This window comes from Pelodiscus sinensis, chromosome 4 (genome assembly GCF_052426305.1).
Source record: "Pelodiscus sinensis isolate ZL-2025 chromosome 4, ASM5242630v1, whole genome shotgun sequence".
Lineage (NCBI taxonomy): Eukaryota > Metazoa > Chordata > Testudines > Trionychidae > Pelodiscus > Pelodiscus sinensis.
Window position 1 is genome coordinate 59,858,022 of NC_143055.1, and position 17,655 is coordinate 59,875,676.

The 17,655-nt window shown below is 47.4% G+C and overlaps 1 protein-coding gene across 3 annotated transcripts in view; it reads left to right on the plus strand.

Annotated features, from left to right (window-relative positions):
• LOC102445674 (EF-hand calcium-binding domain-containing protein 6-like) overlaps window positions 1-17,655 on the plus strand; it is a 114,314-nt gene that overhangs the window by 12,183 nt on the left and 84,476 nt on the right. For all 3 annotated transcript variants that reach the window (XM_075930303.2, XM_089777895.1, XM_075930302.2), the window contains 4 exons: window positions 4,540-4,716; window positions 5,955-6,092; window positions 9,517-9,617; window positions 13,825-13,967. In XM_075930303.2, coding sequence (XP_075786418.2) covers window positions 4,540-4,716; window positions 5,955-6,092; window positions 9,517-9,617; window positions 13,825-13,967 — 559 coding nt within the window. The remainder of the gene's footprint in view (window positions 1-4,539; window positions 4,717-5,954; window positions 6,093-9,516; window positions 9,618-13,824; window positions 13,968-17,655) is intronic.

Here is a 17,655-nt window from a genome sequence, read left to right on the forward strand (position 1 = left end):
ACCTGCTGCCCCAACTACTGTCCCTCCTCCCACTCCTGCCCCCCCTCCCACCTCTTCCTCCTCAACGCCCACACCCTCTTCCTCAATGTTCATACCTCCCACCTCAACCTCCGCACCCTCCACCTTATCCCCCCGGGGACACCGAGGCCCCCTCCCTCGCCATGCTCGGAGGCGGTTGGCCCAGCGAGACCCCCACCCCAATCCCTGAGTTTCCCCTCCCCCTCCTTTCCCTTGCTTCCCCCTTCCAGCTCCCTCCTCCCAGTTTTCCCCCTCCCCTCTCCCACACTCTCTCCTGCCCTTTCCCACCTCCTTTCCCCGTCTCCCCACAGTTTTATTCCCCCCCCCCCCAGTTTTGTTAAATAAAGAGAGTTTCTGTTTTTGATCACATGTGTCCTTTATTTTGTACATCAGGAAGGAGGACTGGGGGGGGGGAAATAAGTGGAAGGAGGTGAGGGAGGAATGGGGTACGAGCTCCCGATGGAGAGGACTGGGGTGGCTCTGCGGGTTCCTTGGGGTGGAAGTTCTCCTGCAGCCCCTCGATTGACCCCCCTCCCTGGATGGCAGCCTGCGGCAAGTGCCACCGGGCTGATGGCAGAGTGCTGTGATGTGCAGAGTGTGGGCATTCAGGGCACTGCAAGCCAGGACTGCTTTGCTGTCCCTCATCGAGTTAGACAAGCGAGCGGAGAACCCCTGAGAACTGTCTGTCTGGGATGGGGGTCGGGTCCCTTTAAGCACAGTCCTCGGCTAGCCTGAGGCAGCAGGTCCATGCTCTAAGTCCTAATCTGATGCCCTGCCGGTACTGCTTCCGGCCATCCTTAACCTCGGTTCAGGGTCCACTCAGTGTGGACATGCTAGTTCGAATTAGCAAAACGCTAATTCGAACTAGTTTTTAGGTCTAGATGCATTAATTCGAATTAGCTTAGTTCGAATTAACTAATTCGAATTAAGTTAGTTTGAATTAGTGCTGTAGTGTAGACATACCCTGAGAGAAGAACCAGGCCTGTAATATTAATATGTTATTGTACTTATATTTTCCCTTCTGACCATTATTTTTTTATATATCTTCATTGGCTAAAAAAGAATAATGGATCTCTTTCCTTTTCTTAACATCCCTTGTCATATTCTGGCAGCTAAAATATCGTCAGAGTGTGAGAAAATTGAGTTGTATTTAACCGTCAGTTTTCTTCATATTTTCTTCTGGATCTTATATTCTAAACATCTTTACTTTTCTCAATTGATTTTTCTTTACAAAAATCTAATATGTCATATTGAGAACGGTAATTCAACTGGAAGCTTAACAAGGATGAAATAAAGTGGAATAATTTCCTCAATAATTTGCTTGACTTATTCTTGCTCCACTTCATTGTTCCTACTTGCAATAACCTTCACATCCTTCTCTATATTTTTACTGCCTGGTCCATAATTTCCCAGCTATGATTTTTGCTTTACATTATTCATCGCTATGTGAGCTTCATCATTGTTATCTTTTTGAATGTCGTTTTATTCTCTTCTTTTGCACCATACATAAATTGTTTAGGGACCCTGAAGAGGTTTATGACAGTAATATAATCCCTTCACCAAGTCATAGATTTGCATTCAGGCGAATAATCACACAGTAAATTCATTACGTAGTTGCTGAGAAATAATATTTGTGTATTATATTAACAGTTGCAGGCACTGTTAATGAATTCTATTGTCTTACATCCTCACAGCTGTCCGTACTACATAGCACTAATGTCTTTTTCACGGTGGATGTAATTTCAAGCTTATTTGCAATTAGAACTGAACAAATAATAGGGGCTAATGACTGATTAATAATTCTCTCCATCACTGCTATCAACAAGTGTATAAATGATTCACAAATACATATTTTAATTATTTGAATAGCTCCATTTTAAATATTTAAATTTGCATTATTTAAGCACATTATAATGCAATATGACTTCTCTGAATTTTGCAGGGAAAAGGTAAATTAAGACATGCCTAATCAAATTAGGCAACTTATTTTTGTTTAACTGATTAAAATGCCATATTAAAAGTGTACAATGGCAGACTGGATTGAAGTGTCTTTTTTACAAGAGTTTAACTGAATATTGTAAATAGGTCACTGAAAAACATAGTGCTTGAGGCCCCACACACTGAAGTCAGTGAGGATCTTTTATTGCTGTTTTGGGACTGGCTCTGTTCAATATCTTCATCAACTATTTAGATATTGGCATAGAAAGTACGCTTATTAAGTTTGCAGATGATAAGTTTGCTGGGAGGGGTTGCAACTGCTCAGGAGGATAGGGTCATAATTCAAAATGATCTGGATAAATTGGAGAAATGGTCTGAGGTAAACAGGATGAAGTTTAATAAAGACAAATGTAAAGTGCTCCACTTAGGAAGGGACAGTCAGTTTCACACATTCAGAATGGGAAGCGACTGTCTAAGAAGGAGTACGGCAGAAAGGGATCTAGGGGTTATAGTGGACCACAAGCTGAATATGAGTCAGCAGTGTGATGCTGTTGCAAAAAAAGCAAACATGGTTCTGGGATGCATTAGCAGGTGTGTTGTGAGCAAGACATGAGAAGTCATTCTTCCGCTCTACTCTGCGCTGCTTAGGCCTCAGTTGGAGTATTGTGTCCAGTTCTGGGCATCGCATTTCAAGAAAGATATGGAGAAATTGGCGAGGGTCCAGAGAAGATCAACAAGAATGATTAAAGGTCTAGAGAACATGACCTATGAAGGAAGGCTGAAAGAATTGGGTTTGTTTAGTTTAGAAAAGAGAAGACTGCGGGGGGGACATGATAGCCGTTTTCAGGTATCTAAAAGGGTGTCATAAGGAGGAGGGAGAAAATTTGTTCATCTTGGCCTCTGGGGATAGAACAAGAAGCAATGGGCTTAAACTGCAGCAAAGGCGGTTTAGGTTGGACATTAGGAAAAAGTTCCTAACTGTCAGGGTAGTCAAACACTGGAATAAATTGCCCAGGGAGGTTGTGGAATCCCCATCTCTGGAGATATTTAAGAGTAGGTTAGATAAATGTCTATCAGAAATGGTCTAGACAGTATTTGGTCCTGCCATGAGGGCAGGGGACTGGTCTCGATGACCTCTCGAGGTCCCTTCCAGTCCTAGTATTCTATGATTCTATGATCAGCTCCTTAGTGTTTATCTCATTTTTAAAAGTAGGTATAGCAACAGCGCCCACAGTTAGGTTTTTTGTTCCTACTGCTGGTGCTCATTCACACATGTCTTGATGCACATAAAAATTATTCCTTACATGTATGGAAAAAATCTGCAGATGCATGAACATAAGAACATAAGAATGGCCATACTGGCTCAGACTAAAGGTCCATCCATCCCTGTACCCTGTCTACCGACAGTGGCCAATGCCAGGTGTCCCAGAGGGAGTGAATCGAACAGGTAATGATCAAGCCATCTCTCTCCTGCCATCCATCTCCATGCTCTGACAAACAGAGGCTAGGGACACCATTCCTTACCCATACTGGCCAATAGCCATTAATAGACTTAACCTCCATGAATTTATCTAGTTCTCTTTTAAACCCTGTTATAGTTCTAGCCTTCACAACCTCCTCAGGCAAGGAGTTCCATAGATTGACTATGCGCTGTGTGAAGAAGAACTTCCTTTTATTTGTTTTAAACCTGCTGCCCATTAGTTTCATTTGGTGGCCCCTAGTTCTTATATTATGGGAATAAGTAAATAATTTTTCCTTATTAACTTTCTCCACACCACTTATGATTTTATATACCTCTTATCATATCCCCCCTTAGACTCTTCTTTTCCAAGCCGAAAAGTCCCAGTCTCTTTAATCTCTCCTCATATGGGACCCGTTCCAAACCTCTAATTATAATAATTATAGTTGCCCTTCTCTGAACCTTTTCTAATGCCAGTATATATTTTTTGAGATGAGGACAGTACATCTGTATGCAGTATTCAAGATGTGGGCGTACCATGGATTTATATAAGGGCAATAAGATATTCTCCATCTTATTCTCTATCCCTTTTTTAATGATTCCTAACAGCCTTTTTGCTTTTTTGACTGCCGCTGCATGGACGTCTTCAGAGAACTATCCATGATGACTCCAAGATCTCTTTCCTGATTAGTTGTAGCTAAATTAGCCCACATCATATTATATGTATAGTTGGGGTTATTTTTTCCTATGTGCATTATTTTACATTTATCCACATTAAATTTCATTTGCCATTTTGTTGCCCAGTCACTTAGTTTGGTGAGATCTTTTTGAAGTTCTTCACAGTCTGCTTTGGTCTTAACTACCTTGAGCAGTTTAGTATCGTCTGCAGACTTTGCCACCTCACTGTTAACCCCTTTCTCCAGATCATTTATGAGTAAGTTGAATAGGATTGGTCCTAGGACTGACCCTTGGGGAACACCACTAATTACCGCTCTTCATTCTGGAAAGGATGAGAGGCAACATTGCAACATTCGGTATGATTCTTGGTAAGTGGTTTCTCTGTTTTATGTCACCGAAGAGAATGCAAACTAAAAACTAACATTCACAATCCTGCATTGTAACAGACTTAAGCTACAGGACAAAGCCGTTATCAAGTTTGAAGACTTATATGCAGCAATTAGTGATCCTGCTACTTCTGGGGCTCCAGTCTGGCTCGATCCCATCAGCCACCAAAGGGGGGACAGAATCATGATGACTGCATCACAGGTGCATTCACAGCTAAAAGAAAAAGCAAAACAAAGGTATAAATGCTTCTGCAGCAGTCCATAGACGGGGAACCAATGTGATCATGTAGTCTGATCTCTGTTGTAACACTGTTCCCAGAATTTTCCCTCCATGATTCCTGCATCAAACTGTACCATTTGTGACTGAACTAGTCTATATATTTTAGAAATCCATCCAACCTTGATTTAAAGATTCCAGGTGATGGAAAATTTACTACATCTCTTGAGATATTTCTTCTCATGTTGATTGCTCTTATTGGTAAAAGTTCAGGATTTATCAGGTTTGACCCTGTCAGCATCCAAGTCTGTAGAGTGGGTTAATGAGGGAGGAAAGCATCCTTTTACAGGTTGCACCTCTGAAAATTGGTATTCTGTGGTCTGACCACGGATGCTCCTGGACTAGAGAGCCCCAAAGCCTAATGGCAGGAGGGTCAGCAGCCCAGTGGGGGCTGAGGACAGCAGGGCCAGAGGAGTTCCATAGCAATGCTGGGATCAGGAACAGGAGAACCCTGGCAGCCCGCAGCAGAATGGAGCTTGGGGCTGGGGAACTCCAGGTGCCCACGACAGCACGGGGCTGGGAGCCGTAGAATCCGGGCAATCCTCAGCAGCGTGGAGCCAGGAGCTGGGGAACCTCAGGCACCCATGGCAGCATGGAGCCAGGAGCTTTAGAAGTATGGTGCCCATGGCATCATAGAGCCAGAGAACCCCGACAGCCAGCAGCAGTGCAGGGTTGGGAGACAAAGAAGTGTGGCCACCTGCGGCTGCACAGGGATGGAGAAATCTGGCCACACATGGCAGCGTGGGCCAGGGCTGGAGAAGCCCGGCTGCCAAAGGCAGCAGAGCAGGGAAGAGGAAAGTGGGGGACAGAGGCAGGGAGCCAGTTGACTCGGGGCTCCTGGCAGGGGACACTTTCCCTGGTCCAGCAAATTCTGTCATTTGGGACCAGTCAGGTCCCAACTGTGCCAGACCAGGGAGGTCCAGCCTATACAAGTGGTCCCTAAAAGGAGGGCTCAAGACTCATTGTCTGAGGATTTAAGAAAAATGCTAACCAAAGCTACCTTCTTGCTTCTTTTCCGTTGCTAAGAAACAACTGTAAAGGAGCACCCAAGCACAGAGTAGGGTCAGTTTTTCTTTTGAATAGAAGTGTTGTAATTCTGTGTTTGTAGAGAATGGGGAATTTCAAGTGGGGCAGGCATAGGGTAGGTTTCATATGACTGAAATGTATTAAGGATCGTCTTGTCTTCTGTTGGAAATAGGATGCTGGATATTGCCAATCTGTTACCCCAGAAGAACCCAGGTGGTGACATCAGGATTCTGATGCCTGAGTTTAAGAACATGCTTAACAAATTAGGGTTTCACATTGGAAATGAGGAGTTTGAAAAGCTTTGGAGAAGGTAACCTCTGATTCAAGTTTTAGATAATATTCTCATTCCCATTTAAAAAAATAAAGCACACCTCTCTGGTGGACTTGTGAGGGTATGTGCGTGTGATGCTGGCATGGGATGAAATAAAGAGGGGACAAGTTAAATAGAGAGCACCTAGACAGTGTAAGATATACAGAAGCTACTTTAATCTGTCATAGTACTAGTTCCTACCCTATTTGCCGCAGAGAAGATGCTTAGTCCAGGCATAGGACAGAGGACTCCATTGACCACTCCTTAATTTGTAGCACACACAACTCTCAGTGAAATCAAGTGAAGCTGCACACATGAACCAGCTGCAGAACAGAGTCTGCTCCTCTATGTAGTAACCAGCTAGTGCGCCCAAATGGCAAAGTTTCTTAACTGGTATGTGCTGATACTTTCCACAGAAATATTGGTCACATGAATTTTCACTAGTTCACTATAGTTCTAACAGCAGGTCTGCTGCAAGTAAAGATCTGTGAGTCTATTCATAATGCAGTTTCCATTACAAACCTGATTTATATAGTTACCCATTTTGTAAAGTGCTCTGAGACCATCAGCTGTAAGGGGCTACGTAAGAACAAGTATTATTATAGCAGTATGCTCCTAATTATGCACATAGTTTGGGGAACATGGCTTTTTTTCACATAATTGAAAGTTTGGATAATCGAAAGGGTAGTGCAAAGAGTTCATTCCTCTGACGTAATGGCCCTGCTCGCTCACTTGTGACTGTGGAGCTGCAGAGGGTTTCCTCTTCTGCCCTTCCTGCACAGAGGGCTCTGGTGTAGGGATGTTAAGGACTATCCGATAAGCAAATCCTTATCGGATAGTTAACAGGATAGTTGACTAGTCGCTTCCCCCACCCTCCACTGCCTCTGTCAGATAGAGGCAGCAAGGAGAGGGAAAGAGGTACTTCAAAGCGGCAGCACTGCACATGGAGCCTTGGGGTCCTGGGCTCTGTGCGACGCTGCCGTTTTCAAATGCCACAGCCACATTTCAAAGGGGCAACACTGCACAGCTGATCCCGGGCACCGTGCAGCGCTGTGCCTTTGAAACACTGCCACAGCGTTGCAAAGGGGCAGTGCTGCACAGCTTGATCACAGGCTCCATGCGGCGCTGCCCCCTTTGAAATGCCGCTGCGGTATTTCAAAGCGGCAGCACAGCGGGGAGCCCGGGGCTAGCTGGGAAGTCCCCAGCTGATCCTGGACTCCACCTGGCATCTCAAAGTGGCATAGTCCCACTGAGGCCAGGATCAGCTCATTGTGGTGCTGCTGCTTTGAAATGTTGGGTGGAGTCCGGGATCAGCTGGGGATTCCCGAGCTCCTTGCGACATGGCAGCTTTGAAATGTACAAGAGTCCCCAGCGGGAGTCAAAGCAGAAGCGCCCATGTGGAGCCCGGAGTCAGTGGGCCTTCCTGCTGGGGCTCTTGTACATTTCAAAGGAGGAATGCAGAAGTGCCTATCAACTAGTGAGTAGTTGATGGAAATTCCATCAACTGCTCGACTACTAAATGAATCGCTAGTTAACATCCCCACTCTCGTGTGCCCTACTACAACTGCAGCCTTCCTTGTGCCTGCCGGGATCAGGTGTCATTGTCCCTGTGGCCACACAGGGAGCTCTCTGTTGCCCCACTGTCATGGGAGTGAGACATAATATGGATGTTTGGATAACAAGGTTTAAAACAGTCGCAGGCCCAGACATAGGGGTGTGTGCGCAAAGGACGTGAAAGCACCCCCCATAAGCTCCAAGTAAACATGCTCCAGCTGGCCAGGAGAAGGCAGAGTGGCACGCTGCCCAAGCCGCCCTCTTCCATATTCTGGCCAGCTGGGGAAGACGGGTTGATTTCCCTGCTTACTTTGGGATCCATGGGAGGCGCATTCACACCCTTGTGGTCCACAGTTACAAAAAAAGAACCCATCTCGCCCACAGTAATTCCTGAGTTGGGAGTATTCTGTATTAGGTCAGATCATAATTCCGGAATATGAAATGCAGAGCCCATTGGATCCTCCATGCTTTCAGTGGAAGCAGAGGATTCGGGGCCAGTTGAGCATTCAGGACTTGGCTCATTGATTATATTCTTTTATCTGTGACAGGGGTAGAGAACATCAGGCCCGGGGGCTGGATGCAGACCCTGGCTTGCTTGGATCCAGCCCCTGAAGGTCTTTAATTCAAATACATTTTGTTTTTCTTCATTCAAATCATTGTTCTGGGGTTGGGCTGGGGATGAGGGGTTCAGAATGCAGTCTGCCCAAGGAGAGAGGACAACCCCCGTCCTCTCTCACTGCAACAGCTTGGGGCCAGGTGAGAAATGCCTCTCCATGGCTGCTGTAGCTCCAGTGGGCACAGCTGAGGGAAGGGTGCATGTCCCCCAGATGAGGAACATACAGACAAACAGAAAAACTCTCTGAAATATATAGTAGATAACTGTCCTTTTCTCCAGCTCTGCCCCCGGCTGTCCCATGGCGTTATAGTTGTTTGTCCTGGTCCCTATCTCTGGTCCTTGGTCCCCCTTGGTCATTCTGCAGTGTAACTGACCTGCCTGCCAGTTCCTTCCCTTTCCATTTTATGAGAAACAGTCGAATTCCAGGAACATCCCATTATCCTGGCACAACCAAACTCCGACCTTGCTTTAAGTTATAAGAGGAAGCTGTATTCCAAATTCGGTGGTCCCAGCTCTTAGCGTTTAGAAGGAGTTCTTGAAGAAACGGACTCAAACATGAACGGACAGACAGACAAATGCACATTTCTAAAATATATAGTAAGTTTATGGGGACAGCTGGGAATGTCGTCTATTGTTCAATTTTGGTATGTTGGAAAAATCTGCTCCACAGGTTTAGTTCGACTGACGTTATGTCAGTGCTTGGTGTTCACAGGAGGGTGACAGTGCTGGGGAAGCAATGAATTCTAAGGGTACATCTACACTAGCCCCCTAGATCGATCTAGGGAGGCTAATGAGGGCGACAGAAATTGCAAATCAAGCCCAGGATTTAAATATCCTGTGCTTGATTTGCATGTTTCCGTCCAGTCGCCATTTTTAGAAATTGACTAGCCCAGAGTAACTGTCCGTGACTACACACGGCAGTGAAACGGGGATTCCGATTTAAATCCCCTAAATCGAATTAGCTGGTAAACCTCATTGCAGGGGGAATACCAGCTAATTCGAGTTAGGGCTTTAAATCGGAATCCCATTTCCCTGCCACGTGTAGACGCGGGCAGTTACTTCGGGTTAGTCAATTTCTAAAAATGGTGACTGGACGGGAATATGCAAATCAAGTGCGGGATATTTAAATCCCAGGCTTGATTTGCAATTTCGGTCACCCTCATTAGCCTCCCTAGATCGATCTGGGGGCTAGTGTAGACGTACCCTAAGAAAAGAGTCTAAATATGATCATGGCTTTCTCTTTTTGCTGTTCAGATATGACACAGAAGGAACTGGAATTCTGAAAGGAGATACACTACTAAAAAAACTAAGAACTGAGCTCCGAAACGGATCTTCAAAGAATGCTAAAGTTTCTGGTAAAAAAAAAAAAAAGAAATTTAATTGAATTGAATCCCCAGCTTTCAGTAACATTCATGGCAATCAGAAAAGAAAGGGCATGGAAAGTGAATACTTTGTGGCACTGGTTATGGGGAATGGTGGCTCAGCACTAGTCAAGTATTGAAATAGCTATTCTCAAGTCTTAAAATAATCACTCTCTGTCTGATGAATGTTTGGTAGCCTCTGAAATTAATTTGGTGGTTTTAGTTCTTATTGGACAAGTATCAACATCACAAATCTTTTACCATATTTGTTGATTACTAATACCTCTCTCCGCCACACTGTCTGAGGATTTTCTAGAGTACTTTTCACAATAGTATCTTCTAGGAGCACTGAACCAGGTAATTTAGATCTTCCAAGTACAGTCTATAGAATACTTTCAGTTGATTATGCCGGTGGCCTTTCCTAAGTTCCAGGATTTTTTCTTCTTTGTGTCATTGTTTACTTAAATAGCCTACATTATGTGATGTGTATACATGTTGCCTATTCCCAGACATCATGGTTACCTGCTGAATTGCCTGCCTGCAACATTAGGGATAGAACCTAGACTTTTGATTTAAAAATTGGTGTCTATTCAGGCTCAGATTTCCAGTTAGGCATCGTAGGCATGTGCTTATGGGCACCAGAATTCTAGAGACACCTTACTTCTTTAGAACTGTACAAAATTAAGGTCAGCTGCAGGGGGGTAAGGGAGCACTGTCGACACCATGCCCAGGGGTATGTAAAGTGTAAATCCAGCCCTGGGCCTACTACTTTAGTTAAAACCTTTGCTACAAATACCTGTGAGGCTTTTATCCTCTTGATACAACACACATGAGAGTACAATGTAATCATGAACAGGTCTGACAGTTAATCAAGAAAAGACATACATTAGCAAATATGTTACAAATATAGCAAACAGACCTCCAGACAGAGTACCAATAATGGAAGTCACAATCCTAAAGTCAGGCCTTCTAGCTTAGGGGTAGACATTGGGACCCTAATGCTCTCTGCCTTCAGCTTCAGATGTGCATACAAATGTGTGGCTTGGTGTATGAAGAATCTGCCTTGAATTCCATAATGAGCAGAGACCAAAGACTGTAGAGGAGTCACATGTCAAGGTGGTCCCTTGAGGTCAGGGTTAAAGTATATTGGTGGTGCATTGTGAGGAACTTGCATTGTTATTGGCTTGCCCAGTAGAACAGGTGTCATCAACCTTTTTTTATTTTGTAGACCACCCCTTGAGATCCTTTTATGGGATACCTCCCCTTCTAACTGTCTGGTCCTGGTTCCTCATATTAATTCTACTGGAGACAAGATGAAAATAACTTCACTTAATAATAACGAGCATAGCTGCATGTTACTTCTTCCCACCTTGTGTCTTTGTTACTTATTTCACTGAAGAGGTGGATCTCTTCTTGTTCCCTGCAGCCCCCACTACTCTAATCTTTCCATCTCACTTTGCAGTTTAGTTCTGTCTGCCTGTGTGTTTGTTACCCCTGAAAATTTGCTAATCTGACCGTGGTTAAATTTACACCCAAGAAACACTTTGCAAAGAAAGAAACAAAGGAGTTGTGCGAGGGGCAGAGAAGTGGTGTCTCTGAGCTCAATTGGATAAAAACGGTACCTGCAAAACCTGAATGAGTCTTGGGCTGTGCTCTAAAACTAATTGGAGGCATCACTGATTGAAGAAAAGTGGCTGTTTCCCAATGGTAACAGAAGGAGTTTTATGGGGCAGCTAGAAATGGTTCCGAGATCACATATTAGTCCATGGTCCACAGATGGTGAACAACTGCTATTGAGAAATGGAGGCCTCCATTTTCTAGGGTTATCAGTCTGGCACCCTCACAACCACTGAATTCCCCAGTACAGGTGCTGTTTCCTTCTTTTATTTTTAAAGCAAATAAAAAAGAAAAGGTGTCAAGAGTCATGGTTTGTTTGTATATTAGCAACATTGCATACATAAGTTGGTGTTCAAGGGACAGGTATTCATGAGCTGGTGGGCGACGCAGTCCTAAACAGAACAGCAGGAAGATTTACTTCTCATTTTATTAGGGAGTTCTATCAAGAGGCAACTCTGGTTGTTTGGATTTCTTTTTACTGGATATTATTAAGACTACTGCTGTGCCCTTAAAATTAAATACTATACTGAAGCAGACTCTACAAGGGTATGTCTACACTACAAAGTTAGTTCGAACTAACAGACGTTAGTTCGAACTAACTTTCATAGGCACTACACTAGCGCTCCGTTAGTTCGAATTTAATTCGAACTAACGGAGCGCTTAGTTCGAACTAGGAAAACCTCATTTTACGAGGATTAAGCCTAGTTCGAACTGGCCAACACCAGGGAAACTCTATTGCCCCCCTCCCGGCCCCGGACCCCATAAAGGGGCACGGGCTGGCTATGGTGCCCGTGCCAGGTGCAAGCCTGCCAGCACCCAGCCAGCAGACCCTGCACCTGGCACGGATCGAGCCACCCACCCGATGCCCCCCAGCCCTCCCACTCTTCCCGGGACTAGGCTGGCGGCTCCCGGGAGCTTGCCCGGGACCGCAAGAGGCGGGCACCCGCCTGGGCTAGTGCAGACATCGTGGACCTCGTCCACGATCTCCGCACTAGGCACAGGAAAGTGGCCGTCTAGGGCAGGAAAACTGCCAGCCTGGCCACCCAGGAGCAGGTGTGCAAGAGAATCAAGGGGGTCCAATGAGACCCCCGACCCTGAGCCCTCAGCTTACAATGGCCGTCCTGGGTCAGACCAAAGGTCCATCTAGCCCAGTAGCCTGTTTGCCGACAGTGGCCAACCCTAGGGACCCTGGAGAGGATGGACCGAAGACAGAGACCAAGCCATATGTCTCATGCCATCCCTCTCCAGCCTTCCACAAACCTTGGGCAGGGACACCACTCCTACCCCCTGGCTAATACCACTCCATGGACCCAGCCTCCATGACTTGATCTCAATTCCCTTTAAACTCTGTTCTAGTTCTAGCCTTCACAGCCTCCTGCAGCAAGGAGTTCCACAGGTTGACTCCTTGCTTTGTGAAGAACAACTTTCTGTTACTAGTTTGAAGCCAGCTACCCATTCCTTTCCTTTGATGTCCTCTAGTCCTTCTTTATGGGAACTAATGAAGAACTTTTCTGTATGCACCCTCTCCACCCCACTCATGCTTTTAGAGACCTCTATCCTGTCCCCCCTCTGTCTCCTCTTTTCTAAGCTGAAAAGTCCCAGTCTGTTTAGCCTCTCTTCATATGGGACCTGTTCCCAACCCCTGATCATTTTAGTTGCCCTCCCTTCTCCCAGCCTCTCTCTTCCCCTCTCCCACCTCCTTTTCCCTGTCTCCCCCAGTTTTGTTCAATAAAGACAGATTCCATTTTGGAAGACACGTTATCTTTATTTTGTACATCAAGAAGAGGGGCTAGGGAAGGGTAAGTGGAAGGAGGTGAGGGAGGAATGGGGTACTAGTCCCCGATGGGGAGGACTGGGCTGGCTGTACGGGCTTCTGGGGGTGGAAACTCTCCTGCAGCCCCCCAATTGCCCCCTCTCCCCAGATGGCAGCCTGCGGCAAGTGCAGCCGGGCTGATGGCCGAGTGGTGTGATGTGCCCAGTGTGGGTAGCCCGGGCACTCCAAGCCAGGACTGCTTTGCAAGCGGGGCACCCCTGAGAACTGTCTGTCCGGGGTGGGGGTCGAGACCCTTTAAGCACAGCTCTCGGCTAGCCTGAGAAAGCATCTCCACGCTCTAAGTTCTTCTCTGATGCCCTGCCGGCACTGCTTCCGGCCATTCTTAAGCCCGGTTCAGGGTCCACTTAATGTGGACATGCTAGTTTGAATTAGCAAAATGCTAATTCGAACTAGTTTTTTAGTCTGGATCCGTTAGTTCGAATTAGCTTAGTTCGAATTAACTAATTCGAACTAAGTTAGTTCGAATTAACGTTGTAGTGTAGACATACCCCAAATGAGATAGGCAATGAATCTTCCAAGCTGAGACATATTCAGGAACAAGAAGTTCAATCTAAGTGAAAGGAAGGGTTTTTGCCAGGGTCCTAGCTCTCAATATCTGATCCTACCAGCTGATTTCAGCATATCATGCTATAGATTTACTGTTTCAGTGCTTTAGAGTCCAATTATATTTCTCACCCATATTTCCTGTCTTCTTTTTGTTAATATTCAATACGTTATTTTTAAACTTTTATTTTTATATCACAACTGAAGGGCAAAGCAGAGAAATATTGAAAACTGAGTGGGAACGCAAAGCTTCACTTGACATAGAAAAATGGCTAAAAGATAAATTCAGAGAAGGATTTAGAAACATGAAAGAAGAATTTGAAAAATATGATCCCCGAAAAAGAGGCAAGGTAAGATGCTTTTTGGTCTGTGAATCTGTTCTAAGTGGGGAAGCACCCACATAAAATGATCTGCAGGTATTGGTTGGGCTGTGATAAGATGTGAGGCAAGGATTGTTGAATCTGTACCCCAATATACTAACCAGCCAGCTGGGCTTACTCAGTTGGGTTACTTAGATAAGCCAGAAGAACATTATTTGGTCCTTTGTGTTTACTAGTGTAGTGCTAATTACCACATTTGTTGCTGAATTGCTGGCAAATGTGTCCATTAATATTGTTTATATCTGTAGTTTTGGTGAATGTGATGCTTCTAATATGAAAATGTTCCCCTTGATGTTAATAGTCACTAACAAGTTCAGTAGCAAGTGTTAATTCCAAACATTTACAAATGCAGGACCAAGGCAAACAGTTTAGCAAAGCTGATTATATATAAGAGAGAATCAAACAAACAAACCCTAATGCTTGCAATTTCTTTTCATTATACATACTTTCTTACTTTTTTATTTAACTTCTTTTTGGTGGTCCAAGAGTATGAGCACTGACTCAGGGCAGACTATTAGAAATCAGGACACAAACCATAAATTGGTTGTGAGCTCTAAATTTAGATTTCACCAATCAACTGCACTAAGTGAAAACTCATCAGGCACATTAAGAGTGCGTGTACACAGCACCGTAACTTCAAATGAGGGTATGTCTACACTACCACCCTAGTTCGAACTAGGGTGGTAATGTAGGCAACCGGAGTTGCAAATAGCCTATCCTGTAATAAAGTCTATGAAGATTTATAAAGTAAGAAAAAGAAACTGAAGAGTTTTTTACAGGTTAAACAAGTGAATACAGACACACAGTTACAGATGAGTTACAGTCTAAGGTTTTAAAAGGTAGTAGAGGTTCTGTAATCAGCAAGCTTTATTTGTTCTGAGGGTTAACCCAAGCTAAGCTGTTGGGGATTTCTTGCTTATGCAGAGGAAACTCCCTGTCTGATAATGATGGATCTCCTCTTTCAGGAGGGGTACAACAATTTTTGTAGAAGAGTAGTTCTTCTTCGAGTGGTTGCTCATGTCCCTTCAAAGTAGGTGTGCACACCGCGTGCACTGTGTCTTCCGGAGCATTTTCCCTAGCGGTACCCGTAGCGCTGGCAGGGTGCCCCCTGGAGTGGCGCCACCATGGCGGGGCATAAGTACCCCTGCCGGCGCTGCCCCACCTCAGTTCCTTCTTACCGTCGTGACGGTCGTTGGAGCGTCTCTATCTCTCTTAGTCTCTAGTCAGTCAACTGCTTACGACTTCACCCAAGCATGGTCCAGGTCGGCATGCTAAGGCAACCCATGCGTCGGGACCACCCCATGTGGGGTCAGTACCGATCGCTACCACAGCACCGTTCTTGACGCTGGTTCTCCAGTCCCGGTCAGTTTCGGGCCACGCTCGATCTTCGGTGCAGCTCAGCTCCTCGCCAGCCCCCTGCTTGGCGGTACCGGTGCCGTACCCCCGCAGCCATGTGGCATTTACTCAGGCGTCTCTCCCCTCCACGGCACCGAGCCTCATGGAATTGACGTCCATCTCTGCGCCCTCACAAGCACCAGATTCAGCCCGATGGCAGTCGGCGGCTCCTACGGCACCGCCCCCGGTACCGGGCCTGGGTCCCCCAGTACCGTACGTGACAGCGGGCACCCCGGTGCCGCAACTAACACTATCCACATTACCGGCACCGGGCCTGGGCACCCCGGTGCCGCAACTGCCGGCGACTACCCTACCGGCGCCGTGTCTGAGCACCCCGATGCCGCAACTGCAAGCGACTCCCCTACCGGTACTGGGCCTGAGCACCCCGGTGCCGCAACTGCCGGCGACTACCCTACAGGCGCCGGGCCTGGGCACCCCGGTGCCGCAACTGCTGGCGACTATCCTACCGACACCAGGACTGGGCACCCCGGTGCCGCAGCTGCTGGCGTCGACTCTCCCGGCACCGGGCCTGGGCACCCCGGTGCCGCAGCCGGCGGGGACTCTTCCGGCACCGGCCATGGGTCCCCCGGTGCCACAACTCGTCCGGCCCCGCCGTACTCACGCGGGCAAGCCAGAATCTATGGCAAGGTTTGCTCCACATTCCTCTTCGGCTCCGCCTTGGCCGGAGTCCGATTATTCGTCAGATTCCGACGCAACCTCTGTTCGGTCAGGGTCCTCAGGAGCTTCCTCGTCCCACATGTCTCAGTCCTGGCACCGGCGGGACCATCCTCAGCAAACTTGGCCTCCACATCCTCAGTGGCCGTTCTGGACTCCCTGGGCCGACCATCAGTGGCAGGGCCTGGCGCCCCCTCCTACGGTGTCAGGACTGTCGGGTCACCGCTCCCAACCTTTGGCGTCCCTGTCTCAGGCCCCCTCTCCACTTGGGGCGCCACAACCAGATCCGACGGCGCAGGCACCTGCAGCGGAGATGAACCCGCAGGGTACGCAGGATGTACAACCGCCACCGCACTTGGGGCCATCTGCCTCTATCCCAACCCAGGAGTCGTCCTTGTCATCGTCGTCGTCCCCGGACGAGGCTCTAGCAGACCTGGCACCTAGTCTGCCTACCATGGATGCCCGTACGCACCAGGAACTTCTCCGGCGCATGGCATTGAAACTAGCTGTCCCAGTGGAACCTGTCGTTGAGGACACGGATCCAATGGTGGACATCATCACTGAGGACGCGCCCATGCAGATGGCTTTACCGCTCAATAAGACGGTGACTAAGATCTCTAAGGCTCTGTGGCAGACGCCGGCGACCTTGACCCCTACCTTAAAAGGGGTCGAGAGGCGCTATTATGTCCCGCACTCGGGACATGAGCATTTGTATTCGCAACCCATCCCAGGATCCTTGGTTGTGCAGGCTGCAGCCCAAAAGGAACGGCTCTCTCAGCCTGGCCCATCTAGAGAAAGAGCCTAAATGGCTGGATCTGATCGGCCGTAAGGTTTACGCCACAGGGGCACTATAGCTCCGCATCGCGAACCAGCAGGCGATGTTGAGCCAGTATGCCTTCAATACCTGGCAGGCAGCCGAAAAATTCAGGGATCGGCTCCCAGCGGAGGACCGCCAGGAGTTCGCAGCCATTGCTTCCGAAGGCAAAGTCATCGCACGAACTGCCCTCCAGGCATCCTTGGATACCGCTGACTCAGCAGCCTGCACCATGGCGACTGGTGTCGTGATGCGTCGCGGAGCCTGGCTGCACGTGTCAGGAATTCCCCCTGACGTGCAAAATACAATCCAGGACTTGCCGTTCGAGGGAAACACTTTGTTCTCGGAGCACACCGACTCTAGGCTTCATACCCTGAAGGACACAAGGTCCACGTTGAAATCCTTGGGCATCCACATGCCTGCCCCGCAGCGTTGACATATGCCCTATCGACGGCAGGGGAGAGCGCAGCCCTAGGTCCCCTGTGGGGATTACTGGAGGTGCCATTCCCGGGCCTCCGGTGGAGGTTCTGGGGCGGTTGCGCACCCCCAGGGCGCTAGGGGTTGGCGTCGTCGCCCCAGGGCGGATAACCAGCGGGGAAGTCCCCATGGCACTTCCCATCAGGGCAAGCTGCAGTTTTGACGCGCTATTCGAGGGTCCTGTACCAGTCTCCCACCCTGGGCCCCCGTTTGGGGCCAGGTTATTCCTTTTTGCCCATGCGTGGGCGCTAATTACATCAGACGCCTGGGTTCTAAATATCGTAAATGGGGGCTATA